General features: G+C 47.8%; 1 protein-coding gene across 2 annotated transcripts in view; it reads right to left on the minus strand.

The window, feature by feature from the left end:
* LOC118587493 overlaps positions 1 to 26,384 on the minus strand; it is a 41,519-nt gene extending 15,135 nt beyond the window's left edge. The window contains exons 1-7 of one of the 2 annotated variants that reach the window (XM_036193505.1): positions 26,293 to 26,384; positions 22,081 to 22,290; positions 19,794 to 19,946; positions 16,514 to 16,662; positions 14,775 to 14,915; positions 12,910 to 13,055; positions 5,735 to 5,830 (exon numbers count right to left, since the gene is read on the minus strand). In XM_036193505.1, coding sequence (XP_036049398.1) covers positions 5,735 to 5,830; positions 12,910 to 13,055; positions 14,775 to 14,915; positions 16,514 to 16,662; positions 19,794 to 19,946; positions 22,081 to 22,260 — 865 coding nt within the window. In that variant the 5' untranslated portion in view covers positions 22,261 to 22,290; positions 26,293 to 26,384. The remainder of the gene's footprint in view (positions 1 to 5,734; positions 5,831 to 12,909; positions 13,056 to 14,774; positions 14,916 to 16,513; positions 16,663 to 19,793; positions 19,947 to 22,080; positions 22,291 to 26,292) is intronic. The other variant, XM_036193506.1, reaches the window with a different exon arrangement.
* Positions 26,385 to 27,241: the final 857 nt, after the last annotated feature.

The raw sequence follows: 27,241 nt of genomic DNA on the forward strand, positions 1-27,241 counted from the left end.
AAAAATAAGTGAGTTAATTGAAAATGTAAGAGTTAGCTAGTAACAAGCCTAAACTATTGGTCGAGCATTTATAATTAATAATAAGTCTTTGTACATTTATTTTGGAGCCAGTGGTCCTGACCAAAACTCCATCTACATGTTCATGAATGAATGAGTGAATAAATGAATGCCTACCAGACTGTCAAGTACAATCAAGTCATTGATTTACAATTACCATCCATTGTTGTTTTTGAGTATAATGCCTTGATCCCACTCATGAACATGAATGGGATATGATTTTTCATTTATAAAAAATTTTCACAAATGTAAATAAATGCCTTTGAAAGTTGAGTCTCTGTCCTGACGATACAGATACTGATCACACTGGCTCTCATTTCTTTCTCCCAAATTCCACACACCAGAAAGAAGCAATGGGTAAAACCTGAACCAACATGCCAGGGATGAGGGCTGAAGGCCAAATTCCTATACAGATGTACAGCTTCGTAAGGAGAGCCACTGCCAGGCGCTCAGAACCCTGATGTATCTATCAGCTTGGTGTAAAATGTGTGCCTGTGGAGAGGGAGCCTGCTCAGCCTGTGATTAACTGGGCATAGCTTGCATCCCCATGGAAAAACTATCTCAGCTGCTCCAAATCTGGCATCAAGGAGTAATGAAAGCACCATCTTTGCCCACAACAAATGGACCAGATTGAATTGTGGACCTCTCATGAGTTTCAGGAACTCTCAGAGAAGTCAGGAAGACAGCCGCCACTCAGGGCAGCGGTCCTGCTCTGGGGCTTTAGCCAAAGCAACACCAAGCTCCTCTCTCTGTGTGGAGAACAAACTCCTTGGAATTCAGATGAGGACACACTCAGCCCTGGTCATACTTTATCTGCCCCAGCTGGATTCACTCTATTTTTACTTAATCTTATTTTTATTACTTTAAAACTAAGCAAGGTGTGGGGTGAGAGATAGCTCAGCAGTTAAGAGCACTAGCTGTTCTTCCAGAGGACCTGGGTTCCATTTTCAGCACAAATGTCTACAATTCCAGTTCCAGGGGATCCAATACTCTTTTTCTAGCCTCTGCAGGCACCAGGCATGCACATGGATCACAGACAAAATGCACACAAAGAATAAAAGAAATAAACAGATTCACTAACAATAGCTGTCTGCATGCACATCTCTGTCACCGAGAACCGACTTTGGAGTAGCCATGCCCTGTGGTGCTTCAGAGGCGGGGTGGTACAAGAAATGCACAGAACACCTGGTTTCAAACCTCTCTTGAGATGTCCTGTGGCTCCTACAAAGTTCCTTAACATCTCTGAACCTCACTGTACAAGAGGCCATGATCCCATCTACCAGTATCATTGTGAGGGGTGGCTGGGAAGCAATTTCAACGGCCAGTGTCAAGGACCATAAGAGCATAGCAAATAGTGGTGCCTTGCCTCCCAGTGTCATTTCTGGGTTCCCTGAGTTCCCCGAACACTGCATGCAAGTAACCTGGTAACTTACTAACAAGGTGTCCACCTACCAAAGGGTCAGATGTATACTTCTGACACTGGCACACCTAGCCTGGAACCCACTTTGCAGACGGGCCCAGGTCCACTCAGCTGAATGAGTTTCCATCTTCCACATGGCCCATTCTCTGTGTTTTGGAGAGTTGCCCAAGATCAACAACTCATTTCCACTATGTCACTGTCCCACTTTGAAACCATAATGTCAGCATTCAGGAAATGGAGGCAGGAGGACCAGGAGTTCAAGGCCATCTCAGTTACTAGTGAGTTCAAGGCTCTCCTGGGATACTAAAGACATCGTCTCAAAAGCCAAACACCAATCAACCAAACAACAAAGGAAGCAAATAAACAACAAAAACCTAAACAAAACAAAAATCCCTAAAACTCCAAACAAGCAAACAATACTGAAAACCATCAAGGCTCCATGTCGTTGTCTGAATGCGAAATGCTCATAGGCTCATGTGTTTAAACGTGTGACTTCCGGCTGGAGGTGCTGTTTTGGCAAGTTGGCAATCATATGTCACCAGAAGCTGGCCTTGAGTGCTATTCCCACTTCTGGTTCCAGCCGGTGGCCTCTGCTCCCCATCTGGCTGCTGTGTGTAAAGCTCTGCCACACACTCCCAAAGCTGTGTGCTTCCCACCACGATGGGCTAAGAGCTCTCCAAAACTGTGAGTCAGAATCCACCCTTCCTCCGTTAATTGCTTCCGGCCAGGTATTTTGTCAAAGCCATGAGACTGCTGCAGCTTGATGGGCATCACTTTTGGTTAGGGGCCACTGGCTTCCCCCATGCCACACTCCCCAGGGTTGACCACAATAGCCTCCTCATCCTATGAGCTATTTCTCATAGGGGTGTGGTGGTGGGGAGGGGACAAGGGCCACTCTGCTTAGAATGGCCTCTTTCCAGCCCTAACACTTGGCACTCCTTCCCCTGAGCGCTCTCTGTGGGCCAGATCCCAAAGGTCAAGTGTAAATATTCATGGAACCAGCATCCTCCCAGACAGCTTCATCCTCTCTCTCACCTGATCTCCTTCAGGCCCAGTAGCGGCACCACACACTCTGTAGGCACCAGGGCCTGCCGGGCTTATCTGTAGACACCAGGCCTGCTGAGAGCTCTTCCTTGTCTTAGAATTCTTTTAAAGCTGTTTAAATATAACATCCTCCCATTGACAACAGACGTGCGATTTCCCATGTACCACCCAGTTTTATGAAAGTGAACAAAAACTTCATCTGTTTGATGGTGGGACTCTAGAAAGCAAAATGTGGCGAGTGTTGGCTGATTCACACCAGGCATCCTGGCACCTTTCTGTAGAGGTGTCCATTCTGTGTTCAGCTCTCACCCCAGGATGAAATCATAAGTGCAGGGACTTCAGGGTTATAAGTGGTAATTTCCTGTTTTTGAATTAATACAGCTTTTGAAGATTGCATCTTGACTCTTGGACTGGGCTCTTGCATTCCTTACTGCCACTGGTATTTCTGTGGGCTGTGGCTGTGGTATGAACAATGGTGCCTTATTCGGAGAACTGAACATGACAGCTTGCTACTGTAGTCAAGTTCGGATCTCACTCAGATCCTGGAAGGACCATTTTAGGATCGGATATTGACCCTGTTCATATATCTAAGTAACACATTGACCTTTCTCCTCCTAAATCCTCCAGAACAAAAACAGCCCTGGGGACTGCTACACAGTGTAGCTCCAGCTAGGAAAAGAATAGCCCAGACCAGGCACTCCTTGCTCCCCACTGTGTCTTCTGGGAATTTGGGGGGCCTTGAGGTGACATGGCAGGACCAGCAGAATGGCCCAGGAGAACCATGTTATCCTCAGGTGGCTACTCCTAGTGACCATCTGGTGACTCCTAGCCTTTACCAGTTTGTGACTAGCTGTGGAAAAGCCATCTGCTTGAAGGCTGACCAACCTCTAAACTCTTGTACCCTTGTGGAAGGCTCTGAGAGCCTGGGTCTCAGAGCTGGATCCACTGAGGCTGGATGAGCCTGAGCAGCCCAGCAGTCAGTGTTTTCAAGTCTGCAGACATGGTTCTCTGTGACTTCTCTGAACTAGCAGCCTCAGCCCCACTGGGGACCTCAGCCTTTCCTCAGAGCCCTTCAGGGTAGTGCCCAAGCTCTCAGGGGGCCTCTGATGACTGGGGTGTCAAACAGCACTGGTTTAATGATGCTGTGTGTTCAGTGGTGCACCAATGCAGAATGGCCAGGCCACGCATGTGTACAAAGGCAGGCAGCCACACAGAGTACTATGCTCCACCATCAAACTATAGATGGCCACCTTGTGTCAGTTTGTCTCATTTTGATACCTTTATCTCTGTATATATTCTTAGGACTGACTCCAAATGAGGGGAGAGTGAGGGGGAGAGGTTAGGCTTCTGAGTAGAGTTTGGCCTCAGAAGGTACTATGGAGATGCCTTTCCAAGCATTAGGCCCAAAACCCTCCTGTCCACCAAGGGGTATGCATGAAAATATTTTGGCTGTTTCCAATTAGGACCAAATAGACACCATCTGGCCTCCTCACCCAAGGGCATGGCACAAATCAGCTCATCTTAGCCCCTACCAAAGACTGGACTCTCTCCCCTAACTCCCTATGACTGTTAAGCAGTTGTCCAATGTGGGAAGGGAAGGTCTCCTTTTTAGATGTAGCCCTGGCTAGCCTACGACTCTCTATACAGACTAGGCTGACCTTGAACTCTTATAGCTCCAACCCCCTCTGCCTCATGAGGTGTGTGCCATCATGCCCTGCCTTTGGGAAGGTATTTTAAAGTTTTGTTATCACTGAAAATACAAGCATATATATAACAGATGAAATTGTTCCACTGAGTTCAGGCTGAGGAGACTAATGGCTTCAGTTGTCTCCTGGGTCAAATCCAAGCCTTTGTTTCGGCTTGTAAGTCTCTTAATGTGATCCATTCCCTCAGGAGGGCCAGCCTCCTGCATTCTCTTGTCTTGGCCAAACTTTTGGGTTCCCGGATGGTATCAGGAAGGTCTTTTCTACTTATGTACTTCCTTGTCCAAGTTTTCTCTTATCCCACCCTGGGTCAGCTTGTCCTTAAAACTTTGTCTCTAAGCCAGCTCTGGAGAAGAATGCCCTTCTGCTGGTCCAGAGAACACACCAAAGGCCACTTCTTTAGACTTGGAAACGTTGACTGCCTTCTCTATTACAACTACCCAATGGGAAAGCTACATCCATGGCAGACAGCACAACAGGACCTGGCATGCTTTCTTGCTTTATATCCCCGCCATTCTTCTTCCCCTGCGGCCTCATATAGCCCAGGTTTGCCTCAAACTTAGCTTTGTAGCTGAGGATAACCTTGAACTCCTTTTCATCCTCCTTCTGTCCCCCAGTCAATGAGATGAGGGGCTTGCACCCTGCTTTACATTTTCATGTGGCTTTTGAATCACAAGAGTCTGTAGTTTTCTAATGTAGCAGTATTCACAGAGAAGATTCAAAGATAATTCAAGGGCAGAAAAAAGACCACACAAGAACAGATTCCGACTGAAGAAGAAAGAACCCACGGGGATTAGGTTCCACTCACGCAGCTGGTTGTCTTTCCCACAAAGGCAACGTATAAACCACTGAATGCCCAGAACACAGACTCAGGCTGCACCAGGAGGAGCTTCCCAGAGGCTGTTTCATGACACACCCAGCCTCACTTCTGCACTGCGTCCTTAGAACTCGAGTGTGTTAACGCTTGGAGGGGAGCCTCTGGTGCCAGGCCTGCATGTGGGATGCTGAGAACCAGGCAGGGTAGGAGTGCCAGGAGCCGGGGCTGGGGCTGCAAAGACTGTGAACTTAGTGTTTGGGAGGCTCCGAGGGCAGTAAATCCTACTCAGAGTTCTGTCCCCCCACCCCTGGCTCCCTCCCCCTCCTCCCTTCCTCCTTTCCCCCCTCCTTCTCTCTCTGTTTCTGCCCCTCTCCATCTCTCTCAAGGCCCCTTCATGGTCACCCTGGTTCTAACTCTGAGTAACCCGAATTCTGAGGCCTTGCTGGCAGCTCCTGGAAGAACTGTTCCAAACCATGCTTTTCTGGAATGTTGACAATGCCCATGATGAATTTCCCTGGCAGACATGGTGAAACTATTCATGGGTGGCTTGTCTGAGGTCACAAGACATTGGATCTTCTTTTTCCACATTTGATTTGAAGATTTGTTGGGGATAATTATGCACCAGGGACACATAGGGAGTGAGTTAGAAGGTGAAGGGCGTGGAAGGAATAATTGAAAGGACAACCAAAATACCTCTCTTCCCCCTTTTCCTCTGTGAGGTCCTTTTCTCTGTTACAGCTTCAGAAGATTTCGTAATCTGGCTCAGAGTTGAGCTTCCTCCCCGGCACACTGGTTTAAAAACAAAAAAAGGTGCAGGGTCAGAGTCAAGGAGATGGTTTTGGGCACACTTCGGTATTGGTGACTGGTTGCCTTCATTTAATAGATGCTTTGTGCAAGTGTGTTTCTCTTGGAGAGAATTAGCGGAACACCGTCAGAATCACCCAGTCTGCCCTTTGTATTTCCCTGCTGCAAGGCTAGGGGTTAACATGCAGCTCGGCAGAGCCAAGCAGGGCTCCCAGGTCATCCTGCAGCTGCTGTCGCCCCCCCCCCCCCTTATGTGCCGCAGCTTTCTCTAACCGCGGCTCCACGTTCCTGGGGTTACTCAGACGTTAGGGAGGAACACACTTTGTTGGCATGCATTAAGAACTGTATAATAGGGTCGGACGGTGGTGGCACATGCCTTTAATCCCAGCACTCAGAGGCAGAGGCAGGTGGATCTCTGTGAGTTCGAGGCCAGCCTGGTCTACAGAGGGAGTTCCAGGAAAGGTGCAAAAAAAAAAAAACAAAAACAAAAACAAAAACAAAAACAAAAACAAAAAAACAAAAAACAAAAAAAACCCCAAAAAAACAAAAACAAAACAAAAAACTGTATAGGAGCTGGGCCTCGGTGGCAGGTGCCTTAAACCCCACAGGCGAGGAAGGCAGAGGCAGGTGAATCGCTGAGTTCCAGGCCAGCCTGGTCTACAGAGCAAGTTCCAGGGATAAACAGAGAAACCCTGTCTTGAACACCCCTCCACCCTAGAAAACAACAGCCAAAAAAACCCCTGTGTAGGTATGGTATCAATGTTGAGGCTAGGGATGTAGCTCAGTCTGTAGAGTGCTTGCCTAGCATGTTTGAGGCCCAGGTTCGACCCCCAGCATCACACACACACACACACACACACACACACACACACACACACACGTAGTGTACCACTCCAGAGCCATGCCAGGTCCTTCTTCCCTAGCCTCCGCAATGCCCCCCCCTCCGCCCCATGCGATTGGAATCTGCAGAATCTGACCCTCCTGCTACCATACTCTACTTCCTACTCTAATCCAAGCCTCCCTTGGGAAGATGGCTCTTGCTTAGGACAGCAGGTCCCCAGCGTGTCTCCTCCTCCCTGAGTCTGTGTGCCACACAGATGGAGGCTCTGTCACACTCATCTGTTTGTCTGAGCTCCGTGTTCCTTCGCCTTCTGCCCCTGTGGTGTATACAGGGCCTGATGATCCTGGCACAAAGACCCTCAGCCTTGGGTGCTCCCTCAGCCTCCTTCATTGAGATCCTTTCTTCCAGGAGTAAAGCAGAGAAGAGTGGAGGAAGAGATGGCCTACTCTAGCAAGTGCATGATCAGACCCAAGCATATATAAACAGGCACTCCCACAGACACACACCAAGTACCCGCCCTTCCACTCAAAGAAGGCCAGCAAGGACCTGGTTCTCTATTTATAGCCTGTTCTATCCTTCTTCCTCTCAGACTCTACACTCCTAAGCCACACTCCTTTTCTTGTTTCCACATCAATTATTACCTAAAAATTCTGTCTGTCTGTCTGTCTCTCTCTGTGTCACTGTCTCTCTGTGTATGTGTGCGTGTGTGTAGGAATGGTGTGCAGATATGCTCATTTATGTGTGCATGTATGGAGGCAGAAGTTGGCATTAGCTATCTTTCTCTATCACTAGTCTCTGTTTTTTGAGATAGGGGTTCTCATTGAACATGTGTCTTACAGTCCAGCTAGACTGGCTGACCAAAAAGCTCCCCGGATCCAAATTGCCTCCACTTCCACAATCATGGCTTATAGTGTATACTATCATGCCTGGCTTCTACCTGAGTGTTAAGGATTCAACTCAAGTCTTTTTTTTTTTTTTAAAGACAGGGTTTCTCCTGGATCTCACTCTATAGACCAGGCTGGCCTTGAACTCACAGAGATCCACCTGGCTCTGCCTCCCGAGTGCTGGAATTAAAGGTGTGCACCACCACTGCCTGGCCCAGCTCAGGTCCTTATACTTGCTTGCACAGCGAGATGCTCACTGAGCCATCTATCTCCCCAGCCCCAATTATCTCTTTCTATCAAAATGTAGAATCCATGTATTTATTTCATCTTTTAAAACTTGACACCATCTATATACATGCATACCTGTGCACAAACACAGTGTTCCCAGACTCCCCCTCAAGGGCAGAGTGCTTTGTTTTCTTTCTTTCTTTCTTTATGTAGGTAGGTAGGTAGTGTGTGTATGTATGTGTAGATATACATGGTTGAGAGTTGGTTCTCTCCTTCTGCCAGGTGGGTCCTGGGGATGAAACTGGGGTCACCAGGCATGAGAACAAGTGTTCTCCCAGCTCTGTTTCATGTACTAGTGTATCCCAAACATCTAGGCGTACCGGGGACATATTGGGGCTTGCACATGCACATACATGAACACAATGAAGAAAGGTTATTAAGGTTATGGGGTGGGGGAGCTGAAGAGATGGCTCAGAGGTTAAGAGTACTGGCTGATCTTCCAGAGGACCCTAGTCTAATTCCCAACACCCACATGGCAGCTCACCCTATCTGTAATTCCAGATTCAGGGGATCTGACATCCTCAGACAGACACACATGCAGGCAAAACCCCAATGCACATAAAGTTAAAAAAAAAAAAAGAGTTGTATTATAGTTCTAGCACTCGGGAGGCAGAGACATGCAGATCTCTGAGAGTTCGAGGCCAGCCTGGGCTACAAAGTGAGTTCCAGGACAGCCAGGGCTACACAGAGAAAACATGTCTGGAACCCTCCACATCCCAAGAATAAGATTATGTTTCCATTTTGTAACAACTAAGAGAATAAACTTGTTGGTGCTCTGGGCAGCAGAATGCTCCTGTGCCTGAGCCTGACAGAGTAGTCTCTGAACATTTTGTTGGGCTGGGGAGCATTTGATTAGCATGTACCCAGACTGGGTTCTAGCCTCGGCATGCATGTGCTTCTCTCTCTCTCTCTCTCTCCCTCTCTCTCTCTCTCTCTCTCTCTCTCTCTCTCTCACACACACACACACACACACACACATGACTGCCCATAGAAATACTGAAAGCTTATTACACTGGAAGGTACATTTTATTTCTTTTTCAGAGACAGCTTTTCTGTGCAGTCCTGGCTGTCCTGGAACTCACTCTGTAGACCAGGCTGGCCTCAAATGCAGAGACTCTCCTGCCTCTGCCTCTGCCTCCCCAGTGCTGGGATTAAAGGTATGTGCCACCACTGGCTGATGTCAGGTACACTTTAAAGTTAATATTTAAAAGTTTCATTAGAACTTTAAGATTTTTTTCAAAGGCCTGGGTGGTGGTGACACACGCCTTTAGTCCCAGCACTCAGGAGGCGGAGCCAGGTGGATCTCTGTGAGTTCAAGGCCAGCCTGGCCAACAGAGTGAGATCCAGGACAGACACCAAAACTACAGAGAAACCCTGTCCGGGGGTGGGGGGGATTTTTCAAAGGTAGAGATCCCCAGCATACGGCAAATATGCCAGAAAAAAAAAAAATGAAGTCTGTTAGGTCACTCCCTTCAGTGGATCAAATCCAAACTCCAAGCAGTCTGCTGCCCAGGATCCCTCATGAAACCCACTGCAAACACTAGCTGGCACCCAGCTCCTCCTCCTCTCTCATCCCAGTCCTGGGGTTAGAACCTCACACATGCCAGGCAAACTCTACCCCCCTTCACACACAGACACAGACACACACACAGACACACACAGACACACAGACACACAGACACACACACACACACACACACACACACACACACACACACACACACACGGTTTCACATAGCTCAGGCTAGACTCAAACTCTTACGAAGTTTTGGGTGAAACCAAGACTTTGTGTGTACTTGGTAAGCATGCTATGAGCTGAGAAGCCTCTCTATCTGGCCCATGGCTGGCGCTTTGATCTTGGATTTTCCCATCCAGAACTGTGAGAAATTTAGTTTCTCTTGTTTAGCCAGCAAGCCTATGGGATCTGGTTATGGCCACCTGAGAAACCATGGAGAGTGGAACTGGATAAAAGGTAAGGTTCAAGAGAAGGAGAGTGTTAGCTTGTGGGAAGAGGGCAGCCTAGAGAAGCTCTGGAGCCTGTGGGTTTTGTGGCCGATGTTCTGAGATCCTGAACACGGTGTGTGCTGCACTTCCAGGCCATCCTGAGCTGCCCAGGGAACCTCGGTGGCAGGCACTCTCTGCCGCCAGCTCTTTTTTTTTTTTTTTTTTTTTGCCTTTCTGGCAAAACAATTCCAGAATTTTTTAAAATTACGTTTTGTTGTTGTTGTGGGTGTATGTGGATATTTATTTATTTAAAGATGTAGCCCTGGCTGGCCTGGAACTCATTATATAAACTAGGTACTAGGATTAAAGGCATATGCCACCATGAATAGCTTTTCTTTTCTTTCTTTTTTTTTTTTTCTGTGTGTTTTTTTTGTTTGTTTGTTTGTTTTTGGAGCTGAGGATCAAACCCAGGGCTTTGTGCTTGCTAGGCAAGCGCCTCTACCACTGAGTTAAATCCCCAACCCTAGCTTTTCTTTTTAAAATCACATTTTATTTATTTATTTAGTGTCCATGTCTGTGTGTGTGTGTGTGTGTGTGTGTCTGTGTATGTATGTATGTGTGCACGTGTGTATGCATGTGCTGTATGGGTCAGAGGACAACTTGTCAGCCTCTTGCCACCATGTTCCAGGCTCTGCAGCAGGTGCTGTTACTGCTGAGCCACCTCGCTGGCCCCTAAAACTTTTAATATTGAATTGCAATTTCCCCCTAAGAGAAACCACTTGAGACAACTGGAGTTGGGACCCCCACATCTCTACCTCATATGGGGCATTCTTTCCCCTCTCCACCTCTCACCCCTGCCATATGCCAAACCCTCAAGACATGGCTTTTACATTTATAGTCCTTAACAAACAAGCCCCCGGGGCTGGAGAGATGGCTCAGAGGTTAAGAGCACTGACTGCTCTTCTAGAAGTCCTAAGTTCAATTCCCAGCAACTACATGGTGGCTCACAACCATCTGTAATGAGATCTGGTGCCCTCTTCTGGCCTGAAATAATAAAAATAAAAAATTGCAAAAAACAAGTCTGTCCCCTGTCCCCCGTGTACACCCCCTGTACACACACACACACACACACACACACACAAACACACACACACACCCCGCACAGGGTCACTTAGCTGTGAGCCCACGGCTACAGTACAGGATTCATCAGCAGGCTGGGCTCTTTGCAAGAACGTAAAAGCAGTGCAGGGATGGTGAGCAGTGTTTCCTGGTTTCTTCGGTGCACGGAAAGGCTTGGCTGGATCACCCAGCCCAACAAGTGACCTGGGTGATTCTGATGCCATGAAAGTCCCTAAGCAGGGGACAGCCACTGTCTGTTCCAGGTTCTTAGCATCCCTTCCTCTCCCCCAAAGCCACCTTTTCTCAGCTCCTCATCTCCACTTCCGTCCCCAGAAAAGAGAGCCACTGAGTTTTCCACTGCGACAGAAGATGTGCTTCTAGGGAACCGCCAACCTGCTGTACCGGTGAGGGCGATCGATATCCCTCAAGGACATGCCACTCAGCCCTTCCCAAACATGAGAGGTCATTATCGTAATGTTCATCTTGCCGCTGAAGAACCTGAAAATTATGCTCAGAGTCACACACAGGCCTACCCCTGTCTGTGTTATTAGCCATTCGATACAGATAATCCATTATTAAAAGCAGTCAGCTTTAAAATGTACCATAAATATGCATCCTTAGGATTCACTTAAATGAAAAGGTGGTTTATCTGCCCTGCATCTGTCTGTCTGGGTGAGGACATGGTCTCTCTATGAATCACATCATCTTGGCATAGTACTCTGTCTCCCCACAAGCAGTGTGTGATGAGTCCTGTCAATTATAGGTCATCATGACCTGGGCCATAGAGCCTGGACTACGATGTAGGTATAGGGACCCAAGAGGCCCTGGTTGCAAACTCAAGGGCTCCTGCTGCCATGGTTTAGTTCCTGAATTTGTCATCTCTGTAGATAGCTGTACCCAGGGGGCTCTGGTATGTGTATCACACATAGATATTCTTTTTTTTTTTTCTTTTTTTTTTTGGGTTTTTCGAGACAGGGTTTCTCTGTGTAGCTTTGCGCCTTTCCTGGAACTCACTTGGTAGCCCAGGCTGGCCTCAAACTCACAGAGATCCGCCTGCCTCTGCCTCCTGAGTGCTGGGATTCAAGGCGTGTGCCACCACCGCCCGGCCACACATAGATATTCTTTAATCCTGTTTGAACTGCTTTTACTAACCTGGTAAGTCTGATTAATGTGGCATATTAGTTTCCAGTCACTGCTCTGATGACTGCCAATTGAGTGGGTTAACAGAACACAAGCTTAAAGTCTGGAAGTGGAGGCTCATGCCTGTAATCTCAGCACTCACAAGGTAGAGTCAGGAAGGTGAGCACACATTTGAGGCCAGCCTGAGCTACATGGTGAGTTATAGCCTGGGACCATATAGCAAGACTCTGTCTCACAAAACTGAAGGAAACAGATGTGGTGGCGGGGATGAGGGTGTGGGGTGAGGGAGGGGGGATGGGGATGGGAACTGAGGGTGGGTGGTTGAGGGAGAGGGGTGGGTGTGACTTGAGGAGATATAAGCTTTTTACTTTACTGTTCTGGAAGTTGGAAGTCTGAAATGGAGCCTACAAATGCCTGTCAGGACATCTTCAGGCTAGGGCCTTTGAAGGTTCTGGGGAAATGTTTCTTTGGTTTTTCCAGAGATCAGAGATCACCCACATTCCAGCCCAGAACACTTGTGCCTCAGTTTCCACTCACTGTCACATCTCCCTCCTGCCTGCCTCTTATGAAGGTCATTGTGATTAGACTTGACCTCCAGGCTAGTCTAGGAGAATAGGTCCACCTCGGTCTCCTGACCTGACATCTGTCATATTCACAGGTGCTGAAGGTCAGGACAGAGACACCTTGTTGGGGTTCATGCATGCGGCAGCGGTGGCGGGGAGGATTATTCTGCCTCCTACACACTTCAGAAGCTCTCCAGGGAGCACTCAGGAGGCCACCTGCCTATAAAGCAGAGTCCTCTTTCAGGAACCAACAGGGGCAGCCTAGAAGTGGTGCCCAGTGCTCACCTTGGGGAAGCAGAGGGGGATTTCCAGCGTGTGGTGATGCTGAGGTGGGCCGGTCCTTCCCCTGCATCTCTGCATATTCTGCTATGGGTCTGAGGAGGGCCAGAGTCCCAGAACACTGCAAATAATTTCCATCCAGGTACAGCTCACTGGAGAAGAGGGTGGAAAACATTGTCCATCGGCTGTCAGACCCACTGCAACTTTGAATTTAAGATCTTTGTCTGACAGAGCATAACTGCTCATAACTAACTAACATAACATGGTCAATGGATAGAGTAAACATGAGCTCCATCATGTCATAAAACACTGGCTATGCCAACATCACAGACCATGCCCTCAGCAGATGCCCTTGGTTCTCAAAGTTCACTAAAGGCCTTTTCTCCTAAGGGTAAGAAAAAAGGGGAGGGGGGTGCTGGAGAAGTAGCTTATTAAGTAAAGTGCTTGCCAAGCCCATTCAGTCTCTAGAACCCATAGAGAAACACTGGGCACTGGGCCGTGGAGATGGCTGGTGGGTAAAGCACTTATGAAACCAAGAGGACCTGAGTTCAAATTTCCAGCACTCCTGTAAAAGCTAGGCATACCCACAGATCCTTGTGAGTCCAGCATTGCGGGGTAGAGACAGTTGGGTCTCTGGAACTTGACTGGCCAGTCTAGCTGAAATGGCAAACTTGCTGTTCAGTGAGAGACCTTGTCTCAAGAAATAGAGAGCAACAGAGGAATACATTTGATGTACTCCTCCGACCTCCAAATGTACATGTGTATACACATACACCATACAAACAAAATAAAAAAAGAGATAAATTTCAAATGAAGTCTAGAAAACAACAGCACAGGGCATGGAGACATGCTTGTGGTCCCAGAGTCGGAAGCGGGGAGATAGGTGCATCCCTGGAGCTCTCTGGCATTCAGCCTGTTTGGTGAGCTTCAAGCCAGTGAGAGACCCCGATTCAAAAACAAGGTGAGAGCACTGAGGAAGGACATGTGATGAAGCTGACCTATGACCTCCATGTGCATGTGTGCACCCTACAGAAATATACATACAAAAAAAAAGGAGGGAGAAGAGAGGAAGGAAGGAAGGGAGGGAGGAAGGAAGGGAGGGAGGAAGGAAGGAAGGGAGGGAGGAAGGAAGGAAAAGAGGAAGGAAGGAAGGAAGGAAGGAAAAGAGGAAGGAAGGAAGGAAGGAAGGAAGGAAGGAAGGAAGGAAAGGAGGAAGGAAGGAAGGAAGGAAGGAAGGAAAGGAGGAAGGAAGGAAGGAAGGAAGGAAAAGAGGAAGGAAGGGAGGAAGGAAGGAAGGAAAGGAGGAAGGAAGGAAAGGAGGAAGGAAGGAAAAGAGGAAGGAAGGGAGGAAGGAAGGAAGGGAAGGAGGAAGGAAGGAAAAGAGGAAGGAAGGGAGGAAGGAAGGAAAGGAGGAAGGAAGGAAGGAAGGAAAAGAGGAAGGAAGGGAGGAAGGAAGGAAGGGAGGAAGGAAAGGAGGAAGGAAGGAAAAGAGGAAGGAAGGACGGAAGGAAGGAAAAGAGGAAGGAAGGAAGGAGGGAAGGAAGGAAGGAAAGGAGGGAGGAAGGAAAGGAGGGAGGAAGGAAAGGAGGAAGGAAGGAAGGAAAAGAGGAAGGAAGGGAGGAAGGAGGGAAGGAAGGGAGGGAGGGAGGAAGGAAAGAAGGAGGAAGGGGAGAAGGGAAGGAAGGAGTGAAAAGGCAAAACTAGCCACCAGGATGCATTGTGCAATGAGTCAAAATAGAGACAAGGCGAGCAAGGCTTGGGGGGCATTGTGTGTGTGTGTGCGTGTGCGTGTGCGTGTGTGCGTGTGTGTGTGTGTGTGTGTGTGTGTGTGTGTGTGTGTGAGTGTGTGTGTGTGTGTTGGGGCAGCTCACCAGATGGCACTCTGGCTGATGACAGAGCCCAGCCTCGGGCCACTCTGAGGCCCCAGGCCACAGTAGCGCAGACTGAGGCCTTGGAGCCTTTGGTTGGTCTCCAGGCCCGAGAAGATACTCTCAAGTTCTTCATTTCCAAACCTGAAATGACAGAACAAACCCCATGGCTTTTAAACCGTATCACAGGCCAAGGGGAAGGCTGCAGCTGGCCACGGCAGGGAAATAAACCATGAAGAGGTGTGAATGAAAATTGGTTTAGAGCCTGGCAGTGGTGGGTGCCTGCCTTTAATCCCAGCACTTGGAAGGCAGAGGCAGGCAGATCTCTCTGGTTCAAGACCAGCCTGGTCTACAGAGTGAGTTTCAGGACAGGTAGGGCTACACAGAGAGACTCTGTCTTGAGAAACCAAAAAAAAAAAAAAAAAAAAAGAAAAAAAAAAAGAAAAAAGAAAAAGAAAGAAAGAAAGAAAAGAAAACTCAGTTTAGATCAAGATTCTGTGGAGCCTGATGCCAGGCAGTTTATTCCCAGTAGATTTAAACACAGTATAATTTGGAAAAAAGTTTCCTGGTGTAACACAATCCCTGGTGCACAAGGAAGCATAATTACATTGACACTCAGCTCAGGGTACAGGTCATTTTTTCCAAGAAGGTGGTTTCTAGAGATAGGCTACCTGTACTAGTTTAAGGACCCAGAGAAGGGTCTGGCCCAGTGTCAATCATACATAGTGTAGAGGTCATTTGGGCTATTAGCCACCTCTGGTCCTAGTCATGGGAGCTTAGGGGTGTCTCTGGCTATACAGATAATGTAAGGGCCACTTAGACTATTAAGTATCTCCAGTCCTGATTGTGAGAGCTTGGGGAGCCCTGACTGTAAGGGTCATTTAGATTACTAGCCACCTCCAACCCTGGTTGGAGGAACCTGATGTGGTCTGCCCAACAGATAACGCACATCACCAGGGTATTAATCATTTCCAAATCCCAGCTTTCAGGATGGAAGAACAGGTTTTCCATCTTTCCCATTGGAAAGACAATCCTGAGTGCTTAACATTCCTGGTCTCTCTGCAGATCTGTGGGCTCAAGGACCTTTGTGCTGTGTTCCCACCAACAGGCCACAAGGCTAACCTCAGAGTCTTCCCCGGGCCAGCTAGAAGTGTGTCTACTGATCTTAGTTTCTCAGGCCATGGCTGGCTGAGAGATGGTGCAGGATTGACCCTGAAACAAAGGGGGTCTTGTAAGGGGGGAAGGGGATCTGAAGTCAGATTTCAGAGCAAAGAGAGCAAAGAATGATTGATTTGAAGCATCCTTTCAAGGGAGCACGTGGAGAAGAGGCTCCAAATGCTGAGGTAGAACAGAGATGGGCATGATGATTCGGGCATGATGATTGAGCTGGCAGTGGTGGGCAGAGTCTAGGAAGCCCCAGCAGCAGCAGGATTCTGTAAGGAAGTCCAGCCTCTCATCCTTCCTGTTATAACTGGCCTCCTTCATTCACAATATTTAGCTTGCAAAGTGACTCACAAGCACATTCCTTTATTTACATCTCCCTTAGTACCTAGCACTAGCTCACCTTCAACAAACATTTGTTGAAGGTACAAATGGGACACTAGCGTTTACTTGGGCACAGGGGACAGCTAGAAGGTTCTCTTGTCTTGAGGAGGTGCAGGAACTTGGATGTGGGTCCCTCTACTTTCTCCAGCAGTCACCATTTTAGGCCCAGCCTGCCAGAGCCCCCAATTCAGCCTTACTTGCAGTAATCAAGGACCAGCAAATGCAAACTGCTGAACTGTAAAGCTTTCCCAAGTCGTCCCAGAGACCACAGGTCCATCTTGCAATTAATGATCTCCAGGGTGGTAACCGGGCAAGTGGTGTGTCCCTTCGACTCCAGAAACAAGGCCTAGAAGATGAAAAAATACTCCCGTCAGGACAAGGAATGTGCTCTTGAGTTTTCACAGGTTCCCAAGTCAAGGCTACGAACGACCTCAACATATTTGCCTCCGAGATGTTTTTCTACATCTTTGTTTTTTTTTGTTTTTGTTGTTGTTGTTTTTTGAGACAGGGTTTCTCTGTAGCTTTGGAGCCTATCCTAGACTAGCTCTGTAGACCAGGCTGGCCTTGACCTCACAGAGATCCGCCTGGCTCTGCCTCCAGAGAGCTGGGATTACAGGCGTGTGCCACCACCGCCCGGCGTTTTTTTACATCTTGTAGCATAAAATGTAGCATGAAAATAGAGGAGTTTTCCTTTTTAAAACAAGGATTCATTGCAGAATCATATGAGAAACATGCAGCCCTGTGATGAAATGATATACTGCATGTGTTATGGGCTAAATAATACTTGTGAGTTCTCCCGTACTCACATACTGAAGTACTAACCCAGGATCTCAGAAGGCTGTATCATGGCGCCAGGTGCCTGTGTTCTGATGAGATCTTGGGATGAACCCTAACTTGATTCAACTAGTGTCCTCACAAGACAGGGACCCTGTGAAGACACAGGAAGAAAACCTTTCTGACACCTCAGTTTTAGGCCTCAGCCTCCAGAAGCAGCTGTTGCCTTAGCCTGCACACAGCCTAGGATGCTGACAGCTTCTGCACTCTATGGCAGATGTCGATTTTTAAACGTTTATTACTATTCTGTGGGGGATGGATGCATGTCTGCGGTGGCATGGATGTGGAGGTTAGAAAATACCGTTGTGGAGTTGATTCTCTCTTTTCATTTTTGCCTAGGTTCTGGGGCTGGAACTGCTGCTTGCCCAGCGTATGCCTTTATCTCACTGAGCCATCCTGCCAGGCCTGGATTTGTCAAAAGAAGTTTTTTGTTTTTTAATTTATTACTGTGTGCGTTGGAGTTAGTTCTCTCCTCCCTTCTTTAGGTAGATTCTAGGGTGTGAGCTGGGGTCATTGAGCTTAAGCAGCAAGCACCTTCCCTGCTGAGCTGTCTCACTGGCCAGGAGATGTTGATTTCTTAATGAGGAAGCTGCTGCTGGAGTGGGCCGCATCTGCTCCATAGTGGAGAGGTCCACAGACAGGTCATTTTTGTGGTAACCAAGGATACCAGTGATGGTTAAATCCCTGCCTGAAAGGAAAGAGCATTTAAAACCTCAAATTGTGGGTCTGGCACCAGGCTGCCTTTCAGCAATTCCAACCGGCACAGAACAGAAGAAGCCTTGGAGGGCTTGGGTGGATTTGGAAGGCTAAGGGCCTTTTGAGGTAATGACATATTGGTCAGATCTAGGATTTCAAATGATCCCTTGGCTGAGGTTGAAAAGTTGAGCCGTAGCCACAGGGCGGGTGCTGCTCTGCATGATGTGAGATCTCTCCCCACTGCCCCCACTAGCTAGTGTGGGCTGAGCTGGTTGCACAAAGGGTCAATAAAAACCCAGGGCTTCCAGCCCTGTGTCCTAGTCAGCGTTACTATTGGTGGACTGAAACAAGGTGAAAAGCAAACAACATCCTTCCTCCTGCGGACGATCTCTTTTATTTGAGTTCTGAGTCTTGTTCCTCCACCCAGCACTGCTTCCTGGTCAGTTTGGTCCTCCACGGCCTCAGCCCCTCCGATCTCACTGCCCACGTTGTCTCCAGGTTTCAGGGGGCATTGCTGCTAAAGGGGAAGGGAAGTCTAAAAGAGAAGGCCCGACAGCAAGCTTTTCAACTTCTCTCTCTGTGTGTTTTGTTTTGCTTTGTTGAGACAGGGTCTCACTACGTAGCCCTGGGTAGCCTAGAACTTGGTATGTAAACAGGCTGGCCTGGAACCCGCAGAGATCCTCCTGCCTCTGCCTCCCAAGCGCTGGAATTAAAGGTGTGCGCCACCACAGCCAGCTTAGTTTCTTGATGATGTTTCTAAGTTTCTCAGCTACCGTCTTTTAAATTAAATATTCCAGGGGCACCCCCCCACACACACACACCTCTACCCTCCTTTGAATCATGTATAAGTGTGCATGCATGCATATGCACCTGTGTGTTTAGCTTATCTGGTTCTCAGCCAAAGGGCTGGTCTTGATTATCTGATTTGACTTTTCCAGAAGTGAAGTTCTTCTTACTTGCAATAAGGGAAGCTCAATTTCTAAAGGAGATTAATCTATCACTGTATATGTAATAGAATAACGGTTAAAGTTATTGAACATAGGTGATTCTTGACAAAAAATGTGAGTGAAAGTCTGATTTACAAAATCATACTTATGTAGACAACATGCATGCATATTGCTAAAAGTGTTAGTGTGTGCCTGGTGGAGACACATCTCCCTTAGGCAGATACCACCGTTAGGAAATAGGCGGGGCAGAGAGGAACTGAAGCTTTGTATTACATTGGTCAGTATTTGTCTGTGTTACTCATTTAAAAGAGTATATTATGGGGTGGAGAGATGGTAGAGGGGTTAAAAGCACTTGTTGCTCTTGCAGAGGACACGGGCTCAGTTCCCAGCACCCACACAGCAGCTCACAACCTCCTGTAACCCCCATTCCAGGGGATCTGACAGGGATGCATGTGGAGTACATACATGCCTGTGGGTGAAACATTGATACACATAAAGTTAAATAAGTAAATCTTTTAAAAAATTAATCCAAAAGGGGAATATTACAACTGGGAGGTGGGTTTATGGATATTAGTTCTGTCATTTTCCACATTTTCTTAAAAATGTGGGACTTGCTGGGTGGTGGTAGTACACGCCTTTAATCCCAGCATTCAGGAGGCAGAGGCAAGAGGATCTCTGAGTTCAAAGTCAGCCTGGTCTACAGAGTTCCAGGACAGCCAAGGCTACACTGATAGACCCTGTCTCAAAACAAACCAACAAAAACAAAACCCACAAAAACCAAAAACAACCAACCAGACAAAAAAGATGGGACTTATTTAAAATTTACTGAAAACTTACTTAAAATAAGTTTGAAGAATCTCATTAAAATAATGTTGTTTTTAAGAAAGAAAATCTTGCAGCTTATCAATAAGTCAGAAATAAAATAGACTACATCTGGAATGCAGGGTGTGGTGTGCTTGTTTTTAATTTTAGGGTGTGGAGAAACTGAAACCACACTCACGAGCCTGGCGATCTCGGGGTTGGTCAGCTGGAGGCCCCAGACGCAGATCTCTTTCCCCATCATGTAGCTCTCATCTCGAATGGCCCTGAGCAAAGGCTCCAAGGAAATAGGCGGGCGGCTTGCGGTGGCGTCACCAGCTCTTACAAGCATAAACTGGAGCATGAGAAAATGATAGGTGGCCATCATAAGAGACACCCATGCATCCGAATGTGAGGGAAAGGAATCCTGCCACCAGATGGCGGGATGAATGTCTGAGGTAGTTACTGCCTGTGTACCGGGTGGTGGGGAGCCGAAGGATAACATTCCTGCCATGGACAAGCTCATGACAGTAGGGCAGAGTCACTACAGGTTACTGCCACTATTAGGTCACAAAAATCAATTTAGTTTTGTACAACCAGCTTTTTCTTTTTCTTTTAGGAAATAGAAAGGCAAGAAAAACCATTGAGTTGCATCTTACAAAGCAAGGATAATAATGATTGATTCATAATTTTTTTTTTATTATGTACACAGAAGAGGGCACCAGATCTCATTACAGATGGCTGTGAGCCACCATGTGGGTGCTGGGAATTGAACTCAGGACCTCTGGAAGAGCAGTCGGTGCTCTTAACCTCTGAGCCATCTCTCCAGCCCTAAGGTCTTGTTTTTTTAAAGGTTATCTATTTTAATTTTATGCCTATTGAGGGTTCTGCCTGTGTGTATGTCTATGTGTATGTGTGCAGTGCCCTTGGAGGCTGGAAGAGAGCATCAGATCTCCTGGAGCTGGGGTTAGAGGAGCCTTGTGGGTGCTGGGAACCAGTCTTGGCACGATGTTCAAGCAGCAGGTTTCTTTCTGTTTTGGTTTTGGTTTTGGAGACAGGGTTTCTCTGTGTAGCTTTGGTGCCTGTCCTAGAGCTCACTCTGTAGTCCAGGCTGGCCTTGAACTCACAGAGATCCGCCTGGCTCTGCCTCCCGAGTGCTGGGATTGAAGGTGTGCTGCCCTGCTGCAAGTTTCTTTCCTTCTTTTCTTTTCTTTCCTTTTCTTCTTTTTTCTTTTCTTTTTTTTTGAGACAGGGTTTCTCTGTGTAGCCCTGGCCGTCCTGGAACTCACTCTGTAAACCAGGCTGACCTTGAACTCAGAGATCCGCCTGCCTCTTCCTCCAGAGTGCTGGGATTAGAGGTGTGTGCTACCACTGCCCGCCTAGCAGCAAGTATTTAACCACTGACCTATTTATCCTGCCCCTCATAAGGCTCTAAATGATATCCATAATCAAAATGGAGACCCCCTCACCTGAGCATGCTTCCAACTTTCGTAGTTAGTTGCATCTACCCAGAGATTCATACTGGATGGGGACGTTAATTGTATTTCTGATGATGGTTGTAATAAAAAGTTTGGTGGAGGCTAGTTAAAAGAACTATAGTAAAAACAAAAGTTAATTAATGGGCTTGAGAGATGACTTAGTGGTTGAGAGTATGTTGGGCAGCTAACAATGTCCTGTAACTCCAGCTCCAGGGGATCCAATACCTTCTGGCTTCCTTAGGTACCTGCACTCAAGTGCACACCTCTCTCCATACATATAACTAAAAAAAAATAGTCTTTAAGAAGTTAATCAAAAACAAAAAACAAACAAACAAAAAAACAAAACAAAAACAAACAAAAAAGAAGTTAATCAATATTATTTACCCCCACCCTCCCCAAAGGACGATGTGGGGCTGGAGAGCTGGCTTGACAGTTAGGAACACTTGCTGGTCTTGCAGAGGACCACACTGGGCATCACCACTGCCAGGGCATCTGATGTCCTCTGCCAGCACCTGCACAGGTGCGGTGCCATACAGACAACCAGGCGCACACACATACACCTGAGTTTTTAAAAGAATAGTTGTGGGAAGCCTCTCACTGGAACAGGGAGATGTGTGTGGGAACATTTGGTAGAAACTGAAAAAAGAAGGGAGTGGAGAAACCCGCAGGGCAGATGGGGTGGGCAGAGAGGAACAGCAGCTGGGAAGAGAGCTAGAGAGAAGGAGGGTGCGACTCAGGGAGGCCAGAATCAGAGGGAAGAAGGCAGCTTAAAGAGGAGCTTGAGAAGGTGATGTTATGTGAGGTTCGGGGGACTCGTTCCCGACAGGCAGACACAAGCTGGCAGTCAGGGGGCAGGTGCATGGCCAGGGCGGGGCGGGGCGGAAGAGTGGAGCGGGCACATGGTGCCTGGTGAGCAGAGCTGTGAATGTCAGGCAATGCAGAGCTGGGGGAGAGTCAGTTTTGGACCAAGCCCAGGGAGTCTATTTCAGAGGACAGAGTCCCCCCACTTACCTTCCTGAGGATCTGCTCTCTGTCAATGCTGCTCCTAAGGTCCCTTTGGATGGTGGGACACGGGGACGTCCGAGACTGTACACAGTACTTCTGATAGGTCTTCAGGAACTTCTGAAGAACAGGAACCACCGATGGGGGAGCCCCTTTGGGTTTTTGTTTTCTTTCCTTTGCTCTTGGCATTGTTTTACAGTGTTCGGTTCCACTCGGCTTCTGAAAACAGTAACTTAAGCTGAAATCCAGCACAAAACGTGCCTTGCCCTTAAAATCCAGAAAACACTGTTGTGTGCTCTTCTCCAAGAATCTTCTTGTTTTTGTTTTTGTTTGTTTGGTTGGTTTGGTATTTCAAGACAGGGGTTCTCTGTGTAGTTTTGGTGCCTGTTCTGGATCTCATGCTGTAGACCAGGCTGGCCTCGAACTCACAGAGATCCACCTGGTTCTGCCTCCCAAGTGCTGGGATTAAAGGCTTGCACCACCACCATCTGGCTTCTCCAAGAATCTTAAAGGTTTTTTTTATCCTAAGTGTCCCTAGTGAGTTGAGTTTAGAGCCACTACAGGGAGACTCAGTTTCCAATTTCTATAGTCATAGGTCCATGTTTTTGTTTCCTTATATTGGACCCAGTTATGAGGAGGTACAATCATATTAATTCAAGGCTCTATTCAGTACCTGTTAGTGGGCACTGGTTTTAAAGTGGCAGAGTTCTCTTTACTGATTCAGTTCTTGCCAGACTGGACATACTGATGGGGTTAAGAATGTGGACCTTGAGCTGGGAATACAGTTTAGTTGTAAAGTGTTTTCCTAGCATGCATGAGGCCCTGGGTTCAACACTGAAAAAGAAGCAGGCATTTAAAACACACATTATATTGGTAAATTGTCATATGCCATTTAGGTTCACTGCGAAGCTGGTTCTCCAAGTCCCCTCCTTTCAGGTCTAAGCAGGTGTATGTCAGGTGGCCTCCAAGACCCTGTCTGGAGATGGGCAGGACCCCTAACTCGACAGTGAAACAGCCCAAGACTTAAAACACGCGCCACCGAGGACAGTTAGAAATACACCATCTCCAACAGCCATTACTATTGTATTCTCATAATACAAGAATTCCTGCCATGGGAAAGGGAAGCAAAGTTCGGCCATGGGAAGCCTCTCTGTGGAGAGAAAGCTCAATCAAGAACTCCAGCTGCCTGCCTCAACCTCCCCAGTGGGGTTCCTTTCCTTCTTCCTCCCTCCCTTCCTTCCTTCCTTCCTTCCTTCCTTTTCCTTCTTCTTTTTTTTTTTTTTTGTTATTTGGTTATTTTTTTTAAAAAAAGATTTTATTTATTTATTATTATTATGTATACAGAAGAGAGCACCGGATCTCATTACAGGTGGTTGTGAGCTACCATGTGGTTGCTGGGAATCGAACTCAGGACCTCTGGAAGAACAGTCAGTGCTCTTAACCACTGAGCCATCTCTCCAGCCCTATTTGTTTTTTTGAAACAAGGTTTCTCAGTATACTCCTGGCTGTCCTGGAATTCACTCTGTAGACCAGGTTGGGCTCGAACTCACAGAGCTCTGCCTGCCTCTGCCTCAGCTCCCATTTTTGTCTTTAAAGCAGCCAGCCTACACTAGGCATTTTGTTACAGTAGCCCCAACTAACGTCCAGGAGAAAGTCTGCAGCATTGTTCACGCTAGGGAGTAATTTTTTTTTTTTTTTTAACCAGCTGCTGCTAAGCATTTACGGATGGACAAACTCCACATACATGCATGGGCAGCAAATGTTCTCCATTAAGAAAGTTAGTGTTTTTAAAAATCATGTATTGTGTCTGCCCATCCAGGTCTGCACTTCCTTTCTCAGGCACAAGGTGCAGCTGCCTGACTGAGGAAAGCGTAACATCTAAGGAGAGATGTCCTCTGATGCAAACGGACCACAAGAACAGCAAAGTGCAGAGAAAGGAACGCCGATAGGGGGTCATAGAGACTTTTGCTTAAGCTTTGCTAGCTAAATGCTATATAAACAGCAATGGGGAATGAAAAAGAAAAGAACTGTTCATTCCTGAAGCAAACCCAGAGCCATGTGTCTCTGCCTAGCATTACCCTCCTTTCCAGGCCCCTGGGTGGCCCATGGCTATGTGGGCCGTAAGTGTGAGTTCCAGTGTGCCACAGCCAGGGCTGTGGAGGTCAGAGGGCAGTTTACAGAAGTCAATTCTGTGTTCTGGCCAGGTGGGTTCCAGGATTAAAAACAAGTCTCCAAGCTTGGTGGCAAGTGGCTTCTACTGAGCCCAACAAGTAGGATTTTTTTTCTTAATTTTTAATTTTTTTTTAAATGACTGACTTAACAAGATACTGCCGACTGGTGTAATAGTGGAACAAATGTTGTGAGAGTTACCAACTATTTTTTTTTAATTGGATCTAATGTCCAATCCATGAGGTGGACCTTATGCCCGACTTTGTTTACGGAGCCAAGGATATATGGCTAGAGAGGTTATTGGTCCTAGGGGAGAATACCTAATGCTATTATTCTGCTCAATTGACACAGCCTTAAAATGACTCTTAATGACTTACTACTATACCCATAGATTTGTGTATTCAAAGGTCCCAGCAAGGACATCACAGGACACTGCCCTCCTCACTCCACACCGCACAGGACCTGCTCTGTGCTTCCCTCCTCCAGGGTAGCTGGGATTCTCCTGTGCTCCCTTGGGCGGAGCTGCCCTGACTCCCACACCTCAGCCTATGTCCTCAGTCCCATTTCCAGAGTGAGACTCACTGGAGCGAGAACAACAGTATTGGGTTCTCCCAGGACCTATAACCTACCTAGCGTCTGTTCTCAGCCTCCTGAACAGTGTCAGGTTCCACCTCACAGACAGGCCAGTCGATCCAATCAGAAAGGAGTCGGTAACTCCCATAACATTTGTGGCACCATCGCCGTGTTCAAGCCTTGAGGGAGCTTCTCAAAGTAGAAGACAATGGACACAGAACCCCTTCTCTGCTCAAAGTGTGGAGAATAAGAGACTGTGGAATGCTCTCCTCTAAATGGGTTGGTTGGTTATACATGTCCCACCCTTCCTCCCGAGGTTCAGGGAATGTCTGTCAAGAAGGGGCTGGATGCCTTCTGTGACACCTTGCTTTCTAGACACAGCTGAGCAGACCCACGTATGAATTCGCAGCAGCTGTGACAAGTTGGATTCTTGCAAACCCAAGCCAGCCAGAACCACAGCATAGGAAGGGAGGGGAATGTACTTGAAATTCCAGCACGAGCTGAGGAGCTACTGGCATTTCACTGCTGCTGGGAGACGGAGCGTCAGCCTTCGCTCTACCATACTCCAAGGCGACTCCCAATCCTTAGAGGAGTTGGGCACCACACACTGGACTCAACTGGGAAACAGATGGAAGGTGGTAGGGAGGTGAGGGTGGAGAGAAGTCAGGAGGGGTGAGTATGATAAATGCATTACATGAAATTCTCAAAGAATTAACAAAAATAGTTAACATTATTGAATGAGAGGGGAAAGGAGAAAGGGAGGGAGGGAGGGAGGAGAGAGACAGAGAGACAGAGAGAGAGAGAAAGACGAGAGAGAATGGGCAAGGCGGAGAGACTCTGTGCCTGTGTCTATGGAATCCATTCTCTGTGTCCACGATTCGTTCTGGTGGGTTCAGGAGATCCAGCTCAGGTGGGTTGTTAAGCTGTCATGTCAAATGGTGCTGAACCATCTCGCTGGTCCAAGATAATAGTTTTTGAGGGCCTTTCTGCATGCAGTTGGGGCCTGGATGCTCCAAAGCCGATCACAATAAACCATGGGTGAACTCTTTTTTTCTTTTTTTATTACTTAAGAATTTTTTAAAAATTCATTTTACATACCAACCACAGGTCCCCTTCTCATCCCTCCTTCAGCTCCCCTCCAACCTCCCCGTCCCCCATCCCCTCCTCCCATGGGGTGTCTGCAAAGCCTGGTACCTTCAGTTGAGACAGGAAAAAGCCCCTCCCCCCTGCATCAAGGTTGAGCAAAGCACCCCTCCATAGTTAACAGGCTCCAAAAAGCCTGCTTATGCACCAGGGGTAGATCCTGATCCCACTGCCAGGGACCCCTCAAACAAACCAAGCTACACAACTGTCTCCAGAATGCAGAGGGCCTAGTTCGTCCCATGCAGAAGTCTAAAATTCATGAGTTTCCCACAAGCTTGTCTACAGTTGTCTCTGTAGACGCCCCGTCACGATCTTGGTCTCAGGTGTGCGTCTTACCTGTGCAGCCAGGCTTTATCACCTCACCTGAGCAGCGCTCCACGCATCTCACTCTAGAAACAGCACACAGGCTGAGGCCCTGGGAATCAGAGGCGAGGACGCACGCATGGAAAAATCCCAGTTACCCTGGAGGCGAGGAAGCACAGAGCAGGTCCTGTGGGGGGTGGAGTGGGGAGGGCGGTGTCCCCATGGGGACCTTTGAAATCCTCACTGGTGCAGGTTGCAGCCCTGCTTCCTGCGTCCTCTGTCACCATAGAGACGGGGAACTCCAAAGGCAAAAACAGCTGTAAGGCGTGGCTTTGGAGTTAAGAACTTCCAGGCTGTAGGAGGTATTCCAGGGGTAGACGGTCCCACCCCGAGGCGTGGGGCAGCCCACTGGGCAAAGACAACTAGAGGATGATTGGGGGTCCAAACCTTGAGGGGCCAATATCCTCCCCTACTCTGGCAGGCTTGAGAAACTCCCAGTCCATGGTCAGGGACGGAGATGAGACCCAAAAGGAAGTCAGAGAGCTGCCCGCCATCTCTGTGCAGCTGTTGGCTTTGAAGGTGGAGGACACGGGGCACTTGAGCCAGGAAAGGTGAGTGCCTCGCAGATGCTGAGGAGTGGAAATGGATTCTCCTCAGAACTCTGTAAAGGAGCACAGTCTGTTGGTAGAGGAGCACAGTCCCATTGAACCCGATTAATATTTAGTTCAGTGAGACCCAGTGGAACTTCTTGCCTCCGTAACTGTCACATAAAAATCATTTCTTCTTCTCCATCCCTCCCTCCCTTCTTCCCTCCCCCTCCCCTTCCTCACTTCTCATGTGTGCCCACATACTCCTGTACAGGTGCACGTGGAGACCAGAGATCCACTTCGGGGGTCTTCTCCAGCCATCTTCTATCTTGTTTATTTATTCGGGACAAGGTCTTTCACTCAACCTAAAGCTCACCAATTTGGCCAGAGCAGCA

The sequence above is a fragment of the Onychomys torridus genome, chromosome 7 (genome assembly GCF_903995425.1).
Source record: "Onychomys torridus chromosome 7, mOncTor1.1, whole genome shotgun sequence".
NCBI lineage: Eukaryota > Metazoa > Chordata > Mammalia > Rodentia > Cricetidae > Onychomys > Onychomys torridus.